Source organism: Megalobrama amblycephala, unplaced genomic scaffold (genome assembly GCF_018812025.1).
Source record: "Megalobrama amblycephala isolate DHTTF-2021 unplaced genomic scaffold, ASM1881202v1 scaffold201, whole genome shotgun sequence".
NCBI lineage: Eukaryota > Metazoa > Chordata > Actinopteri > Cypriniformes > Xenocyprididae > Megalobrama > Megalobrama amblycephala.
Window position 1 is genome coordinate 813,653 of NW_025953337.1, and position 24,579 is coordinate 838,231.

General features: G+C 40.4%; 1 protein-coding gene across 4 annotated transcripts in view; it reads left to right on the plus strand.

Annotated features, from left to right (window-relative positions):
• Nucleotides 1-22,206, plus strand: part of plcd3b (phospholipase C, delta 3b) — a 95,173-nt gene extending 72,967 nt beyond the window's left edge. For all 4 annotated transcript variants that reach the window (XM_048179463.1, XM_048179465.1, XM_048179462.1 and 1 more), the window contains 3 exons: nt 6,781-6,916; nt 20,093-20,242; nt 20,326-22,206. In XM_048179463.1, coding sequence (XP_048035420.1) covers nt 6,781-6,916; nt 20,093-20,242; nt 20,326-20,453 — 414 coding nt within the window. In that variant the 3' untranslated portion in view covers nt 20,454-22,206. The remainder of the gene's footprint in view (nt 1-6,780; nt 6,917-20,092; nt 20,243-20,325) is intronic.
• Nucleotides 22,207-24,579: the final 2,373 nt, after the last annotated feature.

A 24,579-nucleotide genomic window follows, 5' to 3' on the forward strand; every position in this document is an offset into this window, starting at 1 on the left:
GGTAAGTTCCACAGACTCTTACGACAGAAATATTACCCTCTGGCCACGAAGATAAATTTCTATGGTAGCATCCAAACGTAAAGCCAGGATATTAGAATCAGAATGTTAAAGTGACTCGGTTGTTGCTAAATGAGCAAGTGAACAAAATAAGCATGGATATGATATATTTAATATACAGAACGGGTAATACAAAGGTTATAAGGATAAATGTACACAAGTAGATACAAATACATATAGGTGAAAGTAAAGGCAGAAACGAAAGAGATAATCAAAGCATGGCAAATTGCAACAGTTCACCTTTAAGAGCCAGCAAGGAAACTCAGTATTTAAAATCGTAAAAACGTTATACTTGCATAGGTTCGTTGGGGTGCTTAGAGTTTCGGAGCGTTCGGTTTGATAGTTGTTTCTTCTTCCGGAGGTTGTTTCGGCGAAGTTTCAAACGAAGGTTTAACTGTTGTAATATGACCGGAAAATAAAGAAGAGAGTCCGTCTTGACGGCAGGAACTCGTGCAGAAAACTTGTGCATCGAAAAGACGTGTGTCATGGTATTTTAAGGACAACAGGCCAGAACGCCTTCTTGATAACGTCCTCCAATGATAGCATTGCAATTTGGCGGTTTTCCACATCCCTTTGTCCTGTCCAACGAGTTAATTTATGGTATGTTGAATCAGTGCATTTTCTTCATAGTATTATTAAACATTGAACGATGCATTTGACAGAAATGTAACGTACGTGAGTGAATAGCTCGGATTCACAGCTTTACGGAGAGATCAAACTCGACAGGTGTCTCTCGTCATATAAAGAAGATACACTTTCTACTCTAATACTATCGTTTAACATGAAAACTAACCTACTACAGTCAATTCTACGATTCTACATTAGCAACACATACATGCAACAAGCACCATAGTGGCAGATACATTCATATTTGCAGGTATAATATTTGTGTGTACAGTCTTTATGTAGGGCTTTGTCTGTGTGTGTGTGTCTGTGGGTGCGTGCGTGTATTTTCTTTTTATGACCGTTTGGAATTCGGTCCTGTCTCCTCGAAACCCGATCCGTGGAGTTGCACCCCCTTTGAAGTCGCAGAGGAGAGGTTAGGGGACTTATCGAAACAGTCATAAAAAGAGTCTCGTGATCCATTAGTGTCTGCCGGGCCGGAATCGATGTAAGATTTACAAACCAAAGTTCCGTGAATTGAGGCTTAAACACGGTTTATGGTGGGACCTGCTCATCCTTGAGACTGTGCAGACCCTACACTGAATTAATAATACACTGTGTGCAGAATTATTAGGCAAGTTGATTTTCTGATCATATTTTTTTATCCAAGCACATTTTACCAATTCCAATCCACATCAATCTTAATAACTACTATTAATATTGTTTTTAATCATTTATAAGTGATATATAATTGTTCATGAAGGCTGGAAATGAAAAATGCCTTATATTCAGGTGTGCATAATTATTAGGCAGGTTTTCTTTTACAGGCCAAATGAGCCAAAAAAGAGATTTATCTCAGACTGAAAAGTCAAAAATTATTAAATACTCATGAGAAGGACGCAATACTAATGCAATACTAGAAATTGCAAAGTTAAAGCATGACCAATGGACAGCAAAATACTCATTGGGTCAGCGGGGTCATATAAAAACAGGTGGAAAAGAAAAGACACATGTTAAAAAATTAAAAATAATTAAGAATTAAGGTGAAGAATTAAGTGTGAAACCATCAGGAACCCTTTAGTCTCCAGCGCCACCATTTTCCAGAACTGCAACCTACCTGGAGTCTCCAGAAGTGCAAGGTGTCAGGATCTCAGAGACTTAAGCTGTCTGTCTAAATAGCAACATAATACATTTAAAAGACATGTACAAACAATAAAACATACTTACAGTTAGGGGTCCATCTGCTTTTAAAGTGGGAACTGCTTCATATTTTAGTAATAGCTTTTGTGCAAATCCAGCATTGAACTCGAGTAGATTCTGGTAGCTGTCTTCCACGCCGCATCCAGTGTAGACAATATCACTGATTATAATGGGTTCAATTATCTTTTAATGTGTCGTGTCGTGCCGCTCTAGTCCGGTGTAGACAATTCTTCCGCTTCCATAATGCTGCTCGACGTGGCTTCGCCCACTTTGTTGCGTGTTCCTGGGGGCAGTGTTTTGCAGGGTTTATGATGTCACCAACCCAGGAAGAAGATTGTTGTAGTCCAAACCGGTCGTTTTTGTAGGCATTAAGCTGCCATAACTTTAAAAGACAATATCTCAGTTTGCATTGAACTTTCAGCACTGTAACTTTGCAGATACTGTTTATGCTCAAGCAGCAACATTACACACTAATTAAAGTTAAAAAGGTGAAATTGCAATGAACCACCCCTTTAAGTCATAAAGTGAGCAGGATACATTAAAATGTAGCACATGGATTCATGTATTCTAGTGCGTGTCTTCGAGCCTTCCCCAGCTCTACAGCGCCCCACAAATTTCCAATGTAAATCTGTGGTGAAAAATGGAACAGCAGCGCATTCTCATAGGGAACCATCGGGGCAGATTTCTGACTGCCCCGCTTATTTTCACGTTACCTTTACATAACTTCTGACCAAGACGATATTAGTCCACTTCAGCTAGGCCTATGTGTCTGCATCAGGTTAGTAGTAACTAGTTGGCATATCTGTTCTTATGTGGAGTAGCATTTCAGATTAATGAAAGTATAAATCCTTTAATTAAAAAGTAGTTCTGTTGTGTTTGTTTTATGCTTTTTCTGAGAAAGGACATGACTTTGTTTTCCTCACTGGAACTTCTAACTTGTAATATTCTAAAACAACATTCAGACGCAATAAATACTACATTAAGACAATTCTAAGATGGCATTCTAATCATCGATAGAGCGCTACCCTCAGGCTGAATAACGCAAGGACAGGACATTTGAATTCTGCCAAAAGTGTGTCTGATGTGTTCAGTGATTAGGATATAAAGCTTACAATATGTTTATCATAAACTTGCGCTAAGACCCAGAATGTTCCCTACCTAAATTTATGGTCAGGAGCTGCTACTGATATTGAGTCCATTAGTTTGCATTTGGCTATAAGAAATATGTAGACTCTAGGACCCTACGTGAAAGTGCACGCTCACTTTTGCCCAGGCCCGGCCAAAAATAAAATTCTGCCTACGCCACTGGTTTGGCCCATCGGTGGAAAAGCGGCTAAAAAGTTTACTAAGGGTACGTTTACACGACAATGATATCAGTAGCGTGTTTAACCACCACGCAAAGCATATAATTGTGGCTTGGGGGGCCCCCTACTGGCCACAAGCAGTTAATTTATTTAATGATTGCTTTTGACATAATTTATTGACGTGCGGCCCAGATACACAAAAAGAAACAATCATGAAGCGTGCATATCCAAGCGGCGCTCAAAAATGAAAGAAAACAAAAGAAAAGAAATCAAATACTGAAAGTTTACCAAAGCTAACAACATTTTTTTTTACCTAAAAATCAAAATGACACATCTGAAGTGGAGGAAGACCCAGCCATGCCCATGCCGCCGGCGCCGCCCATTGAACAAGCTGCGTCCGCACCTGTCACTACTTTTGCGGGCAGCGAGTGCCCTCTCCCTGTCCTTGATACCTAGCCCCACGATCTGGTAGTAAGCGAAATCGTGCTTTCTGATGACCCAGCACTTTGGCCTGAGAAAATAACTTACCAACAAAGATGCAGCATTGTTAAAAGGGGACCAGTTCAAATAAAGGATTTAGATTTTCCTCAAAATTGTAACAAAATTCCTCGTCGTTTTACTGCGGACTGTTTTTACAAAAAAAATGAAAAACGAGAAGAAAATACAAAGAAATTGGTTAGTTTATTCAGTCAGTAGTGATTCTGTTCTGCTTCTGTTGTAAGCTCTTTGAAAGGGGAAGCACCTATTCACTTAGTAGCAATGGATTTCACTCGTGGATCAATATCCACAGCCACTTGAAAGAGCATGAAAAAAGCAAAGCGCATCACGCAAATATGCAAACCTGGCGCAAACTTGAAGACCGACTGAAATCAGGAAAAACTACTGACAGCAAGAGTCAGGAATTGCACGCTCTAGAAACACAGCATTGGAAGGCTGTTTTAAGCAAAATAATTGCTATTGTCTGTCATTTAGCAGAACGAAATCAGGCACTAAGAGGGCATTCAGAAAAAAGGAGATCAAAGATCACTATTTCAGTAACATCATCCAAAACAAGCTCATTGCCTTAGTTGGAGAGAAAACAAAGGATGCAATTCTTCAGAAAGTCAAGAAGGCAAAGTACGTTTCTGTAATAATGGATTGCACGCCAGATATTAGCCACAATGAACAACTATCCTTGGTACTTCACATTGTGAATTGTGAGTCATCGGTGGGAGCAAATATTGCAGAACACTTTGTTGGATTTGTCAGTGTAAATGATACCACAGGGAAAGGCTTGTTTGATACCCTACTTGAGCAGCTTGACAGTTTCAGATTAAACATTTCTGATTGTTGTGGTTAGTCATACGATAAAGGGAGTAATATGATGGGACACAAGAAGGAATCCAGAAAAGACTACTTGAGATCAACAACAAGGCTCTGTGTGTTCCCTGCAGCAGTCATTCATTGAACTTGGTTGTGGCGGATGCTGCCAAGTCATTTGGGCTTTCTGTGACATTTTTTGGCATTCTTCAGTGTCTGTATAACATCTTCAGCTCATCAGTACAATGCTGGTCAATCCTGCAAAACCATGTGCAGCTCACTGTCAAAAATCTTTCAACAACAAGATGGGAATGTTGCATTGACAATGTGAAAGCACTATATCACCAGTTGCCTGAGATGTTAGAGGCCTTAACTGCACTTGGTAAACATGCAGCAGAAAAGAAGGATGGAGAGACATTGTCTGTGGTACAGAATCTGTGTAAAGAGCTGACATCCTGGTGGTTTGTTCTCTGCATTGTGATCTGGTACAATGTACTTTACCAGATTAATCGTGTAAGTAAGTTTCTGCAGAGTCCCAAAATGTCAATTGATGTCCTGAAACGGGAAACAGACAATGTCAAACATTTTCTCCAGGAGTACAGAAATGATTCACTCTCATCAGCTCAAACAGATGCAAGAGAAATTGCTGAAAAAATGCAGGTAGACATGACCTTTCCTGTTGTATGACAACAGAGAACAACACGCATGTTTCTTTATGAGGGAAAAGTGGAGGCTCAGTTCACACCAGAGGAACACTTCAAGCAAGATTTTTTTTCTTCCTCTGCTTGATACAGCACTTACTAGTGTTAGTGAGAGGTTCACACAAATTGACTACTTTTTTGCTCTATTTGGATTTCTATATCCGATGGATAACATAAAAAAGGCAGTTCAAGAGGGCACTAGACATTGATAGTCAGGACATGATTCTTGAAGTGAGAGCAGCTGTTCATGTTTTTCCAGATCACATCTCTACACCTGCAGAGATGTTAGATTATATCTACAAGGAGAATCTCTTGGAGCTTTATGGTAATTTAAGCATTGCCTTGCATTTACTGTTGACATTGCTTATCACTGTTGCCTCAGGAGAGAGAAGCTTCTCCACTTTGAAGCAGATTAAAACTTATCTGCGGTCCACAATGTCCCAGGAATGACTGAATAGCTTAGCAATGATTTCTATTGAGCAGAGAGTCAGAAGATCCCTGAACATGGAGGATATAATTAAGGATTTTGCTGAAGCAAAAACCAGAAAGGTTAATTTCAGCTGAAAGGACTAGATTTTTGAATATGCAAGACAATGGACAAAAAGAAGACTCTTGCTCAAGGTAAAACCAAGACCTTCAATTTCTTATTAAGGATTCTGTTGAATGTTATAAAAAGGATAATTTTGAATTGAAAGACCATGGACACTGTTTTATTTTTTTTTTTAAATCAAGATTTGTTATGTCTTCCTTTGAGTTTACCGTGTACAGACGACACCATTGTCAAAACAATCCTCATTCATACGAATCTGTGAAAACGACTAAAAATGCTTTATTCTGCTTGCAGGCCATTAGATGGCGATGAAACACTATAGACTGAACATGTAATATGCATGTGCATGACGTAATTGTTTTCACAGATTCACGTTTTTGTTTATACGGACACCGTTTTCAAAAACTTGTAATCTGAAACCCGTTTTTAAAAGTTTGCATTTTCAGACCACCAAAACGTTGTTGTCGTGTAAATGAATAGCCAAAACACATAAAAAGTTTTCCATGTTTATTTGAAAACGGTGTCATGTAAACAGACCCTAAAGCCCGGAACACACCAAGCCAGTGTACCACACCAAGCGACGGTCGTCGGTTGGCTCGTCGGTCAGTCAGGCCATCTGATAATTCTGATTGGCTGCTCAACTACTGCCACCTGCTGGTACGGAAAGGCATTTCTTCTTACGCAGGCACAGAACGGACGTGCTACTTGGCCATCAGGTGTCGAGCGTCGGTTTGGTGAGTCAGGGCAAATTTGGACCCAGATGCTGCCGACGTGAGCCAACCCCGCAGTCTGCTTTCGACGCCACTAGTTCGTTAGCTTGGTTTGTTCTGGGCTTAAGAGTGTCAAGGAAAAAATGCATTGGCTTACTGATCATGTTCAGTCAGTTTTGTTGGAAAACAACCTGATATTTAAGTAAATTACAGTAAAATGGTTGGCAAGCTCCATTGCCGTACAGTACTTCACACTCTAGTCTTGTAGGTGGCAGTACACTCTATAGTGGGTTTTAAATGTTCCTGGTTTTCCTCTTCTTTTTTTTAAACACAATCATATATTTGTCTTATTTCAGGTGATTTCAGCCCAGCAGCTGCCTAAACCTGACAAAGAGAAGCTCAGCTCCATCGTGGACCCTCTTGTATGGGTGCAGACTTATGGGGTTCCAATAGACAACAACACAAAGAAGACGCACCGCATTGACAATAACGGTACTTCAGTTTTTTTTTTGACATTTATTAATTATACACCAATGGGCCAAAACCTTATAACCACCTGCCTAATATGCTGTTGGTGCTCCTCGTGCTGCCAAAAGAGCGCCTACCCACCAAGGCATGGACTACAAGACCCCTGGCCCTGAAGGTGTCCTGTGGTATCTGGCACCAAGACGTTAACAGCAGATCCTTCAGGTCCAGTAGTTTGCGAGGTGGAGCCACTGTGGATCGAACTTGTTGGTCCAGTACATCCCACAGTTGCTCAATTGGATTGAGATCTGGGGAATTTAGTGGCCATGGCAACACTTTGAACTAGGGATGCACCGATATGATTTTTGGGGCCGATACCGATTTTAACAAACAATTATTGGCCGATACCGATACCGATATTTGTCACTTCCACTCTTATATGAAATTTTGTCATCAAAATAGATGTATTTTGATCTTGTTTTAAATAAGCAAAGTTCAAAAACACCTGCATTAAAATATACTAGCAGGTTTATTGCTGCATCATCAAATCAGTTTTAATGAACAGGGATTGGATCCATTTAACATTCAGCAGACCTACATAAAGACAACAGAACAGAGATACATATGAAATAAACAGTGCTTTTTTATGTAAGTTTAAGTAGCCTTGTATTAGCTGAGGTAACGTGAGGGCTCACAGACAGCAGCGCAATCCACCTGTCACTCAAGTGGCCATGCCCTTAATTATGCAGAACTTTAAGGCTTAATATAATTTAAATGGATGAGTTATATATAAAAAAAAATCACCCCCCTCAGAGTTGTCATGAAGGGCAAAGTTATCTGTATAGACCAAAACCACCAAAATAATGACTTATGCCACCAGTCATAAGTCACCATGGACATTCATTAAAGTAAATGTAAAACAATATTAAAATATGTGTTCTGAGTTTTTCACACCACAGAAAAATGTATTAACCACCCAGCTAAATTTGAATGATTAAAAAAAATGCCAAGAAAATTAAATAAGTTATGAAAATCTTGAAAAAATAAGTGGTATTCTCTGCTCTCAAACATCGGGGGAATGTCCACTGTCTGCGCTAAACCCACACCCACTTGCGAGAAAGATTCAGCCCCATTCACCAATTACGGGATTATCAGTGAATCCCAGTCCTCTCTGATGAAGGTTTGTAAAAATACAGTGTAAAATTATCACTGCACAGAGGTGGGTGTTGGTGGTGATTGTCAGCTCTCCATCAAGATGGCTCTTCACAAAATTAATAAAAATTTAAATAAGGAGCTGTTTTGTATATTATGGCAACCAGGTAATATGCATTTGCATGACGAAGGCAGAGCTCACCAGCAAAATGTAACTAATGGTAATGACGGTATCTCGCGATTGAGCGGGCAAGGCCACTGCTAATATGCTGTACTTATTATAGTGTTTGGGGGTGGAGCCATGCTCGGTGGCTCCAGTGTGCCATCGAGCCACCGTTTTAAACTCAACCAAAAAATCCTGAACACAGAATTGGCGAAAAACTGTTTAACTCCGCAATTCAGTACTACATAGTTCACATAGTCTTTGTAATGTGTTTCAGCAATACATTTGTAACATTTATAATGTGTTTAGAAACAATTCTCAGCATTGACTTTATACGGACTTTAATCACCACAGCTGTTCATTATTATGTTCATCATCACTGTGTATTTAAGTTTGTTCTCTGTCCAGTTGTTGGTTCTCGTTAACACATATGCTAAGTTTTTTTACATTTGTCTTCTGTCAATCAAACCTCTTATTCTGACTAGTCTCCATCATGTTCCTGTATACACCATGCTATGCCAAAGCGTGACAGAAGAACCAACCTTGTAATGGATTATACAGCAATGTTCACTGCTTTAGCCCGGAAAGGGCTTTCTATTTTGGATTATTCTGTTCTTTTTTGCGCACTCGCCCAGCAGACTGCCTTGGATGATGGGACCCTAAAATCTTTATATTGGTTTGGGGCAGATTTGAACCAACCATTCGACTTGCCAGACATTACGTAAGGGACATGGAGGGAGGCCATTCTTTGATCTCTGGAGAGTGTGTACCCCCAATCCACACCAGGGGTTTGATAAATTTGATCTTGGGATCATTTTTCAAATGTGCGTACGCGGGATTCCTAGAACGAAAGTACACACAGAAAACGTGTGTACAACTCTCTTTCAGATGTGAAATCTATATATCGCAAATGATCGTGAACTTGCACGCAGGTGAAAGCTTTCAGTTTTTCACATTGTAAACGACGCCTAATTAATGTAATTTACATATAAAAGATCACCAGTCATCATCCAAATCCTTTAATTTAGAATGGTGAGCTGCAAGAATAGCGTAGATTCCCAAAAACCTGCAGTACTTTGACAAGGAAAAGTGTGTACATCTGTTTAGACCCTGATGTGGCGCTAAGTGCTTTTTCACATCAAAGACCCTTAAATATGAGCGTTGCTCTGGATTTAAGCGTACGCACACTCTGTGATCAAATCTGTGCGGACGCATGCTTAATAAACGAGGCCCTTGCATCATCAACCCCAGAACCTAGCCAGGCATCACCCACTCAAAAGGATTGAAAACGAGAGTCCACCGCAGACAGGGAGCCTACACACACCACGGACCCTGAGCCAGTGCCTCTGCCCACTAGAGAGCCTGAGCCACGTCTGCTCCAAAGCCTGAGCCCCAACATAAGTCTGACCAGGTGTGTGAGCTGGCAATATCCGTGACAGAGGAAGTTTTGGTGGAGCTGGACACTGAAGACTGGCTGATAGATTGGGAAACAGAGACTGTGCAACCCACCCGACTTTCGTTCATCTTCGGAACACAAATTAAGAAATTTTGATGAAATCTGAGAGAAATCTGAAAGCAATGAAATGACCACATTCAATGTCCAGAAAAGTTGTAAAAACATTGTTAAAATAGTCAACGTGACTGCAGTGGTTCAACCTTAATGTTATGAAGCGACAAGATTATTTCTTGTGAGCAAAAACAAAACAAAAATATAGCTGCAAGCAGCGATGAAGGGCCCAAGCCTGGTGGCACCGCCAACCCGGTGGCTTCAGGGCAACTGTGCACAACGGGCAATAGGCATTTAAAACGGGTAAACATAAAAGGACCATGTCAAAGTCATTTGAATACACCACATTTAGGTGCAGCCATTGGTGCTCATATGATCACAATCCACAACAGTCACATCCATGAGATCATTTAAATTTAGATGTATTTCATGTCATAGAATATCATAGATATATGTAAAGTGAGTGCAGAATTTCATCCTAACCATTTAATGCGAATGTCAAGTCAAGTCACCTTTCTTTATATAGCGCTTTTTACAATGTAGATTGTGTCAAAGCAGCTTTACATTGATAACTGGTACATAATTTTGGCTGCACAGCAGCTCTTAAAGAATAGTGTCAATGCAGGCAGATCAAAGCACTGTTGATTATCAAATGTCAAGTGTCCCCAACTAAGCAAGCCAAAGGTGACAGCGGCAAGGAGCCCAAACTCCAACAGGTGACATCAGGTGGCAAACAAGTGTTAAATAGGTAAATAGGTGTTAAAATGGAGAAAAAAAACCTTGGGAGAAACCAGGCTTAGTCGGGGGGCCAGTTCTCCTCTGGCGAACAGTGCTTTGTTATGATTCAGGTTGCTATCATAAGTCTGATAGGATCGCAACATTCAAAGTATTTATTCCAGTTCCATCCAGTTGAGGATCGTATTCATCATGCCGGTATGGACGGTTATTGAGGAACTGTGCCACTGGTTGTCGTGTTGATGAGGCCTTCACGATGAATGATCTAGTTGACTCAATCTCTGCTGATACTTCAGGGCTGCGTTGTGGTCGTGCAAGGCATAGGTCCTTGGTCTCACCTGGATACGGCCCCCAGATCCGGTTGACTACGGTAAACCTCGGGATAAACAGAAAGACTAATATTAGTGTAGATGCCATTCTTCTTCTGATGTAACGAGTACATCTGGTGTTATAGGAAGTGTTCCCGGCGTTGTGCCCAATTCTGACCCCCTGCCAAATTATTACCCCCCTAGTATTAGATTTAAACTGACAGAGTGTGTCTGCTTCCCGAACAATGTTAGGAAGATTGTTCCAGAGTTTAGGTGCCAAATAGAAGAAGGATCTACCACCTGTGGTTGATTTTCATATTCTAGGTATTATCAGCTGGCCTGAATTCTGAGATTGCAATAGACGTGAAGGACTACAATGCTTTAAGAGCTCGCTCAGGTACTGGGGAGCTAAACCATTTAGTGCTTTGTAAGTAATTAGCAAGATTTTAAAATCTATACAATGTTTAACAGGAAGCCAATGCAGTGTTGACAAAACTGGGCTAATATGGTCATACTTCCTAGTTCTAGTAAGAACTCTAGCTGCTGCATTTTGTACGAGCTATAGTTTATTTATCAGGCAAGCAGAACAACCACCCAGTAAAGCGTTACAGTAATCTAGCCTTGAGGTCATGAATGTCTGTAATTGTTGATGTTGTATTATTCTAAAACTTCTCTTCATGTGTTTTTTGACCTCCATGAGCTATCGTCTGTGCACCCATCTTATGCACCAAAAGCGTGCTTTCATTTAATTTCAATATGTGAGGATTTTTATGATTATAGGGTGGTTGTGTAGACACACTGCTAATTTATGTCCAAACACAAAGTGAATTTTGCCTCCGATGTCCCCTTTAAAGGGACTTTGCTAATAATGTCTTTATTCAACAAATTCATCTCTCCCCTGTCATTCTGCTACGCTGTTTACATTGCAGTGCTTCCAGGTTCTTCTGACAGGGAAGAGGAAAAAATGTTGAAAAAAAGTAATTATTTTTGTTTTGTTTTTGCGCACTAAAAGTATTCTTGTTCCTTCATAACATTAAGGTTGAACCCAGAGGTGTAAAGTATTTGAGTAAATGTAATTAGTTACTGTACTTAAGAATTTTTTGGCTACTTTGTAGTTGTACTGAGTTTCAAAGATATTAGCAACTTTTACTCTCTACTTGACTTCATTTTTGGACAAATAAATGTACTTTTTACTCTACTACGTTTGTGATGAGTAATGCAATTACAAATTACATTTTTCATGGCACCTAACTTTTTCTGCTGCATTTTTTTTCTGATATAAAGAAGCGATATCGCCGTCTAAGGGCATTGAAGGTAGCTACTATATCTTGTGAGTTTTGCCTTTACTCACCCAAACTTGTCAACAAGGCTACTGTAAGAGGGGCTGTAGATCATATGGGGAAATTCCAGTCTCTTTAGAATGGGTCCGTCGAAATAACGCAGGCATACACTTTATGTGGAAATTTACTGACTTTTATTTGTCAGCCTTCAAGCATGAAAGCAACTCACAGCTCGCGTCACACACTTCTACCTCTACACATCTCCTGTGTATCTCCCTCTATCTCTCTCACTGTGCATGTCATCGCGCCAATCCACCGCGCATTACGTCACTTACATAAATAAACCAGATTATACCCCTTATATAACAACTGAATACATACTACAAAACAATAAAAATAAATCTCACATTTTTCCCCCCTTAGCAAAGAAATGTCCTCATTTCAAATATAATAAAAAAACAAATAAATCTTACATTTTGAAATGTCACAGTTAACATGAGAGGCATAACACAATGCCATAACACAATATCAAACCATTATACAAAAATAAATGTTATCATTAACTTATGTTGTTGTTTTTTTTTGTTTTTTTTCTCTTTAAATCCTCCTCATTATGACAGATCTTTGGGCAGTATAGAAAATAATTTACATAAAGTGAAAATGCAAATGTTTTTACATTGTAAAACAGTAAAACTGCAAAACAATAACAAAAGTACAAGTTATGCCCAATTTTTTTTTTTTTTTAACCAGAAAACTTTCTAGGCCTTTTAATAACACGCCCTGAACGAGTGACCACACATTTGGATAGATGGTTCCCACCTACTGAGGAGGTATGTTCAATCAATCGAGGTGGCTGCCGCACCGCATGAGGAAGTTGCACGACGCGACCTGAAGGCCTACATACATGAGGAACAGAAGAGAGTACAGGAACCTCATTTTCACCAACCCACGACCCTCCTGATGACAAAGGAAGAGACCCAGATAAAGCTGTGTATAGTGGTCTCAACTCCTGAACCCTTTTGTCCTTATCTTGACCAGCACATGTGGAAGTAAGTGCTGGGTCTATCCACTTGGACCTGTAGGGCTTCAAACGTTCATAGTGAACTACTTTAGGTTCTGCCTTTACATTTCTCAAATTCAACACAGTGTAAATAAAACCAGCCATGTCCACCGTAACCACTCGATATGGTCCTGTCCATTTTGGCTCAAGTTTTTTTCTTTGTGTAGTTGGAGCATTCATCCACACCAGGTCACCCACTTTAAAAGGTCAGAATTTCTCATACCTATTAAAGTAGTACTCAAGCTTAAGTCTCTGATCTGTACTAGTGTTAAGCACTTCTTGAAACACAGTTTCCATACGATTGACTAGAGCTGAACCATAAGTCTGCGGAGTGTCTACAGCTCCATCTGATGGAGAATCAAGGTATATGTGTGCCGGCAAACGAGGTTCACGACCATGGGCCAAGAAGAATGGCGAGTACCCAGTGCTAGAATGAGGTGTAGCATTAAAGGACAGTACAACTGCAGATAAGTACTGGTCCCATTCGCCACCACTATGAAAGAGAACCTTCGCCAACTGATCCTTCAATGTTCTGTTGAACCGTTCTACCATTCCATTACCACGAGGATGGTACGGTGAAGTTCTCTTTTTATTGATGTTTAATCTCTTACAGATGTCCTGCAAAATCTCTGACTCATACTGACGTCCCTGATCAGAGAACAATTCTTCTGGAACACCGTGTTCAGGTATGTACTGTTCACACAACAACCGTGCCACTGTACTGGCTGTTTGGTCCACCATAGGATATGCGTTGACATATTTAGTAAAGTGATCTTGCACAACCAACACATACCTATTACCGCTGGATGTGACAGGCAGTTCTGTGATATCAGTACACACAAACTGAAAAGGTCGCACAGCACTAATAGACTGGAGAGGTGCCCTTTGCTGAGGAACAGGCTTCTTCCGAGATTCACAAGCTTCACATGACTCACAATGCTGTTCAATGGCACTTCTCATTCCTGGCCAAAAACACAAACTCTGAGCTCTCTTCAATGTACGTTCAGCACTGTAGTGTCCAGAGCAGGGATCATCATGCAAATAATGTAACATGTCCTGAATGAGAACATCAGGAATGACCACCTGATAAGTTTGGGGTTTACCTGGAGCACTACAGGCTGTACGACACAAGACTCCACCCTTCAACACCATGCGGGGAACTTGCCACCAAAGTTGTCTCAATCTCCCCTTTACTTGTCTAAGATTAGGTCTCTTTTGATTTTCAACCCAACTACAGACCTGTGAGAGCAAAGCATCCGTTTTCTGATAGTATGCAATGTCCTTTCCCTCATCACCCAAAGAGGTACACAGCATCTGCACAGTAGACTCAGAAAAACCCTCATCGATTTCACATTGGGTCAGACAAATCTGTGATTCCACCTTAGGCTGACATTCTGTACCATTGCCACCAACAAAAACAGCAGTCTGAGTAGTGAGGGCAAGTTATCTGTTTGAATGGATACGGTCTGCGTGAGACGCATCGGAGTCGTAGATAAATCTACAGGAATACGTGACATAGCATCCGCATTAGTATGTCTCTTGCCATCTTTGTGAACGATCACCCATTCATATGGATCAAGCTCCATAGCCCACCGACCTCTACGTCCTGTGGGATCAACATCAAAGTTCAATTTTCTCAGGCCAACAAGAGGTTTGTGATTGTAAAAGTGCAGTTACTCAAGTAGTGACGAAAATGTCTGAATGACCAAACTATTGCCCACAGTTCTTTGTCGTAAGTGGACCATTTTTGTTCAGTCGAGGTAAGTACATGACTAGCGTATGCAACAACTCGCTCTTTGCCATCTTGAATTTGAGATAGGACAGAACCAATAGCTGTATTAGACGCATCTGTACTTAATGTAAATGGCTGATCAAAATGAGGGAATGCCATGACAAGCGGAGATGTCAGGGCATCTTTTAGTTGCTGAAAGGCTGCTGAACACTCATCGGTCCATTCAAAATGAACGTCTTTGTGGGTAAGTCTGTGTAGGGGTTGAGCCTTAAAGGCATAGTCTCGAACGAAACGCCTATAATAGCTACACAAGCCCAAAAATGCTCGCACCTCAGTAGCTGATTTTGGAGTTGGCCAATCTCGTACCTTCTCGCTATGAGCTGGATCAAGAGACAGCCCATCCTTTGAGACAACATGACCCATGTACGTTACAGACGCCTTGCAAAAATGACACTTCGTAGGGTTAAGCTTGAGACCTGCTTCCCTGAACCTGGTCAAAATGTCTGTGAGGTTTTTCATGTGATCCACAAAATCTTTACCCATACAAATGATGTCGTCCAAATAAATGACACACTTTGTCCAATGCAACCCTCTAAGGACCAACTCCATTAGCCTTTGAAATGTGGGCGGACTATTTTTAAGGCGCATAGGCATCACTTTGAAATGATACAGGCCATCCCCTGTGGTAAAGGCAGTCTTTTTCCTGTCATTTGGATCTAATTCTACCTGCCAGTAACCCGAAGACATGTCCATGTCTCAAAAATACTGAGACCCTGACAAAGCATCAAGACTATCGTCTATTCGAGGTAGCGGGTGTGCATCAGTAATGGTTACAGCATTCAATTTACGATAATCAATGCAAAATCTGTAGGTATTGTCTTTCTTTCTCACCATTACTACTGGACTTGACCAAGGACTATCACTATCCTCTAGTATATCTTGTGCTTTGAGTTTTTCTACCTGACGGTGAATTTCTGCCTTGAGAGCAGGAGAAGTCCTATACGCTCGCTGGGAAATGGGAGTGTCATCTATGGTCCTGATTTTGTGGGTAACCAAGCTGGTTCTACCGTAGTCCTGATCATGCTGACTGAAAACATCAGAAAAAGAGATTAGCAAATCTGTCAGACTCTTTTGCTGTGTCACAGATAGCTCAGTATTAAAGAGATCTGGCAGTACAGGAGACTTGGGCATTAACACTTGACTTGACACAAACACATTTTGAGCATTTACATTGTTCACACTTTTCTCAATTATCACAAAACCATCCTGATTGCTCTCAGAAATGGAATGGAAAGTACCAATTGGAGTACCACAGTGCAGGGAAATGTCATCTGCTGAGGGATTGACCACCTTCACATAAATTGAACCCTTATCTGCTTTTGTCACAGTCCATGCAAATCCTATCTTAGAGTCTTCACGATAGTAGGGCTCAAAAACACCTGTGTAGCCATTTGGCTGCAAACCTGTGTGGAGTGATGCAAGTTTTGCAGTGATTACAGCCTCCGACAGAGCAGGAACATCCGTAGTGGTACACACTGTCACATCCACAAGTTTAAGGGAATGCTGATCCACACCCACAAAGGATATGGAGTCCTCACCTAGCTGAAAACACATGTTCTGCATGTTAATCAAAATTTTGTGCATAGACAAAAAGTCCTTTTGAGCCATTTCTGATCACTTGAAATGAATGTGACACTATACGCTTTCCCAGAGTGACATTAGCTGACAATGTACCCACTGAATCTAAAGTGTCACCAGAAATGGATGTCAGAGGTATAAACTGTTTCACCAAGGGTCTTTGACGCAAAGTAGGAGTAGACATTCTGAATTCTTCACTGATAAGATAAACATCAGCACCAGTATCAATGAATGCATGAACTACTGTGTCTTCAATGACAAGTGACACATTTTGTGTCACAGCCTGACCAGTGTCTGAAGTCACATGATGTTCAACAACATTACCAATGGGTCCGGTGTCAGTAGAAGTTGGCAATTGGCCCTCATTGATAGTTTCCCTGGCGCTGATGAACACGTGAAGGACACTGGAAACGCACGTGACCAGGACTTGGAGACCGATGACTCAGCCGCTTTGAATAGCTGTCCGATGACCTGTCGTCCCGATCACTGTCTGAACCTGAAGCACGATCCTGCGAGTCCCAAGCAGTAATGTGCTGTCCACGTTCCGGTGACATCCTAGGACTTTGATCACGGTAGCCATCATGTCTTCGTGCTTTGTAATAGTCCCTATCGCCACTCATGTCTCTGTATGATGGTCTACGTCGCTCATAGAAAGAGTCACAGTCAGTATATGAATGTCTGTCATACCTGCGACGTTCTGATGTGCGCCCACGTGATTCGTCCAGGGTAAGACTGTGACGCTGTCGATCCGGTGAAGAAGTGTGTCTGTTGGCATACCTATGTCTGTTGACCTCAAGCTGAAGTTGATCCACTCTCTCTGTCAAACTTTCCAGGGTCCGTTGAAGTTTCACGATGTCCCCTGATGAAGCTGAGTGAACCGCAGGAAGTACTGTAGACATTGTGGAGCAGGGAGAGGTAGGTACAGTCTGTGGAAGAACGTTGAGAGTAGATCCAGGAAAAACTCCTGCTGCTGAAGAAGTCCACTGTTGCGAGTGAGATGGCAGCAGTACCTTGCTGGCTTGGTGTGCCTGTTCAATCTGCAGAGCCAATGCAAGAGCAGCATCCAGTGTATCTACACCTTGTTCATGTATGCGAAGCTGTAGATAAGGTTCAATTCCAGCAACAAAACGTCTGAATTTTTCTCCATTCTTTGCATTAGCCTCATATGTGGGAAAAGCTTCATCCACCAAATGGCTAATTTCTGCTGCAAAAACTTGAAGAGCCTCGCCAGGCAGGCGTATACATGCATTAACATAACTTTGAAATGTGGACAGATAAACTTGTTTGCCAAAAACAGCTTTCATTTTGTCTTTCACTTGTTTATAGTCTTTCTTAATGTCATCAGGCAAACTGTCCCAGTAGTTAAAAGCAGTACCACCGAGACAAGTTGGCAGAAACTTTGCTAACCTGGCGTTATCAAAATCAGCGCTAGCCTCCACAGTCACTTCAAATCGTCTGCACCAGTGGAGAAAATCTTCTTTCCCGTCGCCCAAAAAGATAGGCGGAAAATGTCCATTAAAGCGCTGCACTGCATGTGAACTACTCGCGCCAGGCAAATCGCGTGCTGAGTCTGCTTCACTCATTATCGTTCACAGTTTAGACTCACAGTATCCCACGATAATAAAATGTCCATAAAGTCAATTTAATTAAATAAGAATTACCATATGATGTTCGTGTCGTCCTGTTTCTTTAAAGTTCACGGTCAAACCGAAGCTGTAATCCCCCGTGATCAAACACTGCTGTGAAAAACGCACAAACAAATATGTCCACGGTTGAAACACAAAACAAAGTAGACGTCACGGATAAATGAAGGCTGAAATCTTGTGCTCGATATCAGTTTCCAACATCGTGATGCCACATCCATCGCATTTAATACCTGCCGAAGAGAAAGTTCACTCACGCGCCGTGCACGTCGTCCAAACCCGCTGCCACCAGAAATGTAAGAGGGGCTGTAGATTATATGAGGAAACTCCAGTCTCTTTAGAATGGGTCCGTCGAAATAATGCAGGCATACACTTTATGTGGAACTTTACTGACTTTTATTTGTCAGCCTTCAAGCATGAAAGCAACTCACAGCTCGCGTCACACACTTCTACCTCTACACATCTCCTGTGTATCTCCCTCTATCTCTCTCACTGCGCATGTCATCGCGCCAATCCACCGCGCATTACGTCACTTACATAAACAAACCAGATTATACCCCTTATATAACAACTGAATACATAAATGAATAAATAAATCTCACACTACTTTACGTGAATGTGAGTGCATTAGCAGGTAGTTGCTGATAGCAGTTGTTTGATTTTTGAGATGAGGAAATGACTGCAGTTGGTGATGAGGCTTAAAACCAGCACGTACAGTAAACTTTGACTATTTAATTTTACTTAACATTGTTTTATTTATCCACTATATTGACAAGACCTTTTTGAAGGATATCTGGAGAGTTTGTAGACGTTTAAAAGGTTGTCGACCTTGATTTATTGCAAGACTGAAGTGTTCAGTTTTATTTTGATTTTAGAAAATAAACTTGATTTCTCATCTTACAAATCAGTTGTTTCTTATTTTCACCAGCATGTCTCTCAGGTGTTGAGGACTAGTGCATCTCTGAGTCTACATTCAGTATGAGTAAAATACTTAAGTACTGTTAAAATCAGATATTTTTAAGACTTTTACTCAAGTTATATTGGAATTGGTTACTTGTAACTTGTAATGGAGTCATTTTCGATGTAAGGTATCTGTACTTTTACTCAAGCATGATTTTCAGGTACTCTTTACACCTCTGGTTGAACCACTGTAGTCACGTTTACTATTTTAACTGTTTTTACTACTTTTCTGGACTTTGAATGTGGTAATTTCATTGCTTTCAATGGAGGATAAATGAACCTCTCGGATTTCATTAAAATATCTTAATTAGTGTTCCGAAGATGAGCAAAGGTCTAACGGGTGTGGAACGACATGAGTGTGAGTTTTCATTTTGGGTGAACTAACCCTTTAAGTTCTTCTCTGTTCTCTAGTCAGTTGTCTGTTCTCTTTAACACATATGCTAAGTTTGGTTACATTTAATTATAATATAATAATAATAATAATAATTTGTTACATTTATATAGCGCTTTTCTGGGTACTTAAAGCGCTTTACATATGGAAGGGGGAATCTCCTCAACCACCACCAATGTGCATCATCCACCTGGATGAGCCATATTGCACCAGAACGCCCACCACACGAGACAGAGTGATGAAGCCATCAGTATATATGGGGATGATTAGGAGGCCATGATGGACAGAGGCCAATGGGCAAATTTGGCCAGGATGTCGGGGTTACACCCCTACTCTTTTCGAAGTACATCCTGGGATTTTTAACAACCACAGAGAATCAGGAACTCAGTTTAACGACTCATCTGAAAGACGGATCCGAAGGATGCTATACATTTGTTTTCTGTTAATAAAGCCTGTTTATTGGACTCTCCTTCATCGTGTTCCTGTATAAACCATGCTATGCCAAACTAAGGCATTACTCAGACCTTAATATGTGGCCTTGTTAGGAGATGATCAATGATATTCGCTTCAAATTTGACAGGTTATAATGTTTTGGCTCAGTGTATGTGATTAAAAAATGTTTTACCCTCCTCAGGCTTTAACCCCAGATGGGACTGCACCTTTAAGTTCCAGCTTCATGTGCCAGAGCTGGTATTAGTACGTTTTATGGTAGAGGACCATGACTACGCCACCAGAAATGATTTTCTGGGCCAGTTTACACTTCCTTTCACAAGCATGCAGACAGGTATGACTTTTATTGATTCTTTACTGAACACAAACTGCTCTGTTTTGACTGCACACACTCATTCTGTAACATCTGTACTGCAGGTTACAGACATGTGCATCTGCTGAAAGGAGACGGCTCTTACATGTCTCCCTCCAGTCTCTTCATCCATGTTAAAATCACACCTGGCTACAGTAGCCCTACCAGACAAGCGGGCACACATAGTACCTGAGAATAAAGTGTGCCGTTAAAGCTTCTGAAGTCCCCTTATCTGGGAATTTGAAGTTTTTTTACACCAGATTTGTGATCCAAAATTGCCACCACTGTGTGAGAGTTATGTTATTAAAAATGATACAGAAGCAATTTCACACTGTAAAAAAATGAGTATATTTGTCTTGTTTACCAGTAAAAATTACTTTTTTATTTACAGAGAAACAAAATAGGGGGGAAAAAAAGATACTTTTCTGTTTTAAATTTGATTGAGCCAGGGGGGTGAAAACTTTTGAACAGGATGAAGAAATCCAAATTTGTTTAAATATAAGATTTTTTCATTTAGTATTTCCCTTCGGAAATTCCTTTCCTGGAAGACAAATTAAGTACAGTTTACCTCGATATTCAAATTCAAAAAGTTTTCACCCCCCGGCTCTTAATGCATCGTGTTTCCTTCTGGAGCATCAGTGAATGTTTGAACCTTTTTTAATAGTTGTTTGAATCCCTCAATTCTCCTCAGTGTGAAAGATGGATCTCAAAATTATACAGTCACTGCTGGAAAGGGTTCAAATATGCAAAGATGCTGGAAAACCAAAGAATTTTTGGGACCTGGAGGATTTTTCTGAAGAACAGAGCTCAATTTAACTGCTCAGAACAAACAAGAGATTCATGAACAACCATCACAAAAAATATATAAATTTATAAAAATAAAAAAATGGATCATCCAGGTAACCACACACAGTATTAAGAATCAAGGGTTCACACTTTTGAACGGGGCCTTTATAATAAACTCAGCTATTTTTGTTTTTGTCTTGTGGATAGTGCTGGGCAGTATGACCAAATATTTATATCACAAAATTATATCCGTTTCACGGTATATGGCGGTATTTTTGCCCAGTCTATTTATTAACTTACATCGTCTTCTGTGTAGCAGAATAACCCATCATGTCATCGCAGTCGTGATCAGACGTACAATTCAGTGTCCTTTGCATAACGTTACATTTCATTTGAAGAAGACGTGATGAAATATGTGCGCATACACGCTGCTGGTTCATGTTTAGAGCACTAGAGTATATGAAATAGGTCCATAAAAAACTTGAACGTGCTCGCTCCGGTCTATATCTGATATATATGATTCATGTGGAGAATGTTGTTAATCTCATCACGGCGCTCCGCGCAAAAACCGCTCTATCTTGCGCGCCGCGTGTAGTTTGAATTCTCCGCTGTAATCAAGGGCTGAATCCGAAATTGCCCCTATAACCTCAAATAGGGAATTATTTGAGGCAACAGCCATTTGTAGTGGTGTCCGAAACCATAGTGGACGTTATTGAGTGCACTCATTCAATCCCACATTGCACCGCAATAACGAGTGTACAGCCAATGTACACACAACGGCTGTCCAAATTCACTCTCTCATTTTCATTCACTCTTTCAAGTGAACAATATAAGTGGATAACACAGGGAATAGTGAATGAGGCTTTAGGGGGGTGATTTCGGACTTACCATAGGCTGTGATGCGATTTCAGCTGTGCTCTCATTACAGTGCAACAGTGAAACGGGACCCTCTCAAACAGTGACGCTGTGCCGCGTTCCAAACGTTGGTTAAGCGACACATACCGGTATTGCGGTATCATCAAAATTCATATCATAACAAAAATAAATACCGGTGTTCGGTATGAACCGGTATACAGCCCAGCACTACTTGTGGACTATATGTAAACATCTGTTATGTAAAATATCTTACTTAGGACAGTACTAAATAAAAAATAACATGCATTTTGTATGATTCCTCTTATCTTGTTAAAATTCACATTTTCACAGATTCTGCAAGGGGTATAAACCTTTAAGCTCAACTGTATATATAGGGCTTGACATTACCTTTTTTTACTCACCAGCCACTGTGGCTATGGTTTTACAAAGTTACTAGCCACTCAGCATTTTCACTGGCCACAATTTTGACATTGTTAACATGGGGGAAAACTGGCATATAGATACTTTTAATATTATCTTATAATTTGGCAGCAGGTATATTAGGCTGCTGTCATTTTAAGACCTGACACACAGATCCATTATACTGTTACACATGCGTTGAACTGTTTACGTTCACTTAAAACATAGCTAACTGACTGTGTTTATGTGAATATTCGCCAAGACCGGCATTTTGACATTATTTTGTGTTTATTTGACTGTTTAAGCACAATAATCAGTGAAAAAGAACTCAATTTAGTACTGAAAGGTGGTTTTATGTGCGCACACTTTGGGTGTGAGCACAAAATCTTTAGGTATGAGTAAAATTATGTCCAAAGAAGTTGAGTGCACATGCTCAGCGTCATTTCTGGTTGTGTTTGGGAAATAGATGTATGAGTGCTGCCAGCATTGCTGCAGAGGTTGAAGGGGTGGGGAGTCAGCCTGTCAGTGCGCAGACCATATGCTGCACACTGCATCAAATTGGTCTGCATGGCTGTCGTCCCTGAAGGAAGCCTCTTATAAAGATGATGCACAAGAAAGCCCGAAAACAATTTGCTGAAGACAAGCAGACTAAGGACATGGATTACAGGAACCATGTCCTGTGGTCTGATGAGACAAAGATAAACTTATTTGGTTCAGATGGTGTCAAGCGTGTGTGGCGGCAACCAGGTGAGGAGTACAAAGACAAGTGTGTCTTGCCTATAGTCAAGCATGGTGGTGGGAGTGTCATGGTCTGGGGCTGCATGAGTGCTGCCAGCACTGGGGAGCTACAGTTCATTGAGGGAACCATGAATGAGCAGAGCATGATCCCCACCCTTCGGAGACTGGGCCACAGGGCAGTATTCCAACATGATAACGACCCCAAACACACCTCCAAGATGACCACTGCCTTGCTAAATAAGCTGAGGGTAAAGGTGATGGACTGGCCAAGCATGTCTCCAGACCTAAACCCTATTGAACATCTGTGGGGCATCCTCAAACGGAAGGTGGAAGAGCGCAAGGTCTCTAACATCCACCAGCTCTGTGATGTCGTCATAGAGGAGTGACTCCAGTGTCAACCTGTGAAGCTTTGGTGAACTCTATGCCCAAGAGGGTTAAGGCAGTGCTGGAAAATAATGGTGGCCACACAAAATATTGACACTTTGGGCCCAATTTGGACATTTTCACTTAGGGGTGTACTCACTTTTCTGGCCAATGGTTTAGACATTAATGGCTGTGTGTTGAGTTATTTTGAGGGGACAGCAAATTTTCACTGTTATACAAGCTGTACACTCACTACTTTACATTGTAGCAAAGTGTCATTTTTTTCAGTGTTGTCACATGAAAAGTTATAATAAAATATTTACAAAAATGTGAGGGTGTACTTACTGTATATATCATTTTTTATATATAGATTTTTTTTTTTTTTTTTTTAAAGAAGTCTCTTCTGCTCACCAAGGCTTTATTTTTTTCATCCAAAAAACAGTAATATTGTGAAATTGTTTTACAATTTAAAATAACCGTTTTCTATTTTAATAGAATAATTAAGATAATTAAGATTATTTTTTTCTGACACAGTTTAACTCTGAGATCTTGTCATATTTTATTACCATTTTTTTAAACTATAGTGAATAAACTGTATTAATGAATAAAATGTTCAAGGTGTCTGAATAAATTTTGGTTTGACTGTATGTTGTCGTTTGGGTGCTGGTATGCTAGACCACAACAAAACTTGTGTATGTGTTACATATCACATTTCTTAATGTGTGATCATAGTTAAAGACCAAGACAATTTTCCACATTATTTTTAATAAATTATTTAATAAAGAAAAACATGTTGCTGGTTACACAGTAAAATCCTCAGTGTTAAACAAACACTGCTCATTTTTCATATGGTCCCAATCTATAGAGAGTAAAAGTAACAGAAGCAATGTTGCAGTTAGTAAAATAAAATAGATTCACTCAACAAGTGATGACTGAGCATTAAGAGATGACACCTGCAGTTAACAAGCAAAATCACTTAAGAGGAACAAGAACAGAAAAAAGAGAAGAGAACACAACATCTACAACTGACTTACAGCCACACAGCCTTAGGTGAAATCAACTGTAAAATAAAATGATGAATATCACACCAATGTCACGCTGGTGAACCAGCTTCACCAGCTCAGATTTGCTTGAGAATAGCATGAATATGCTGGTCC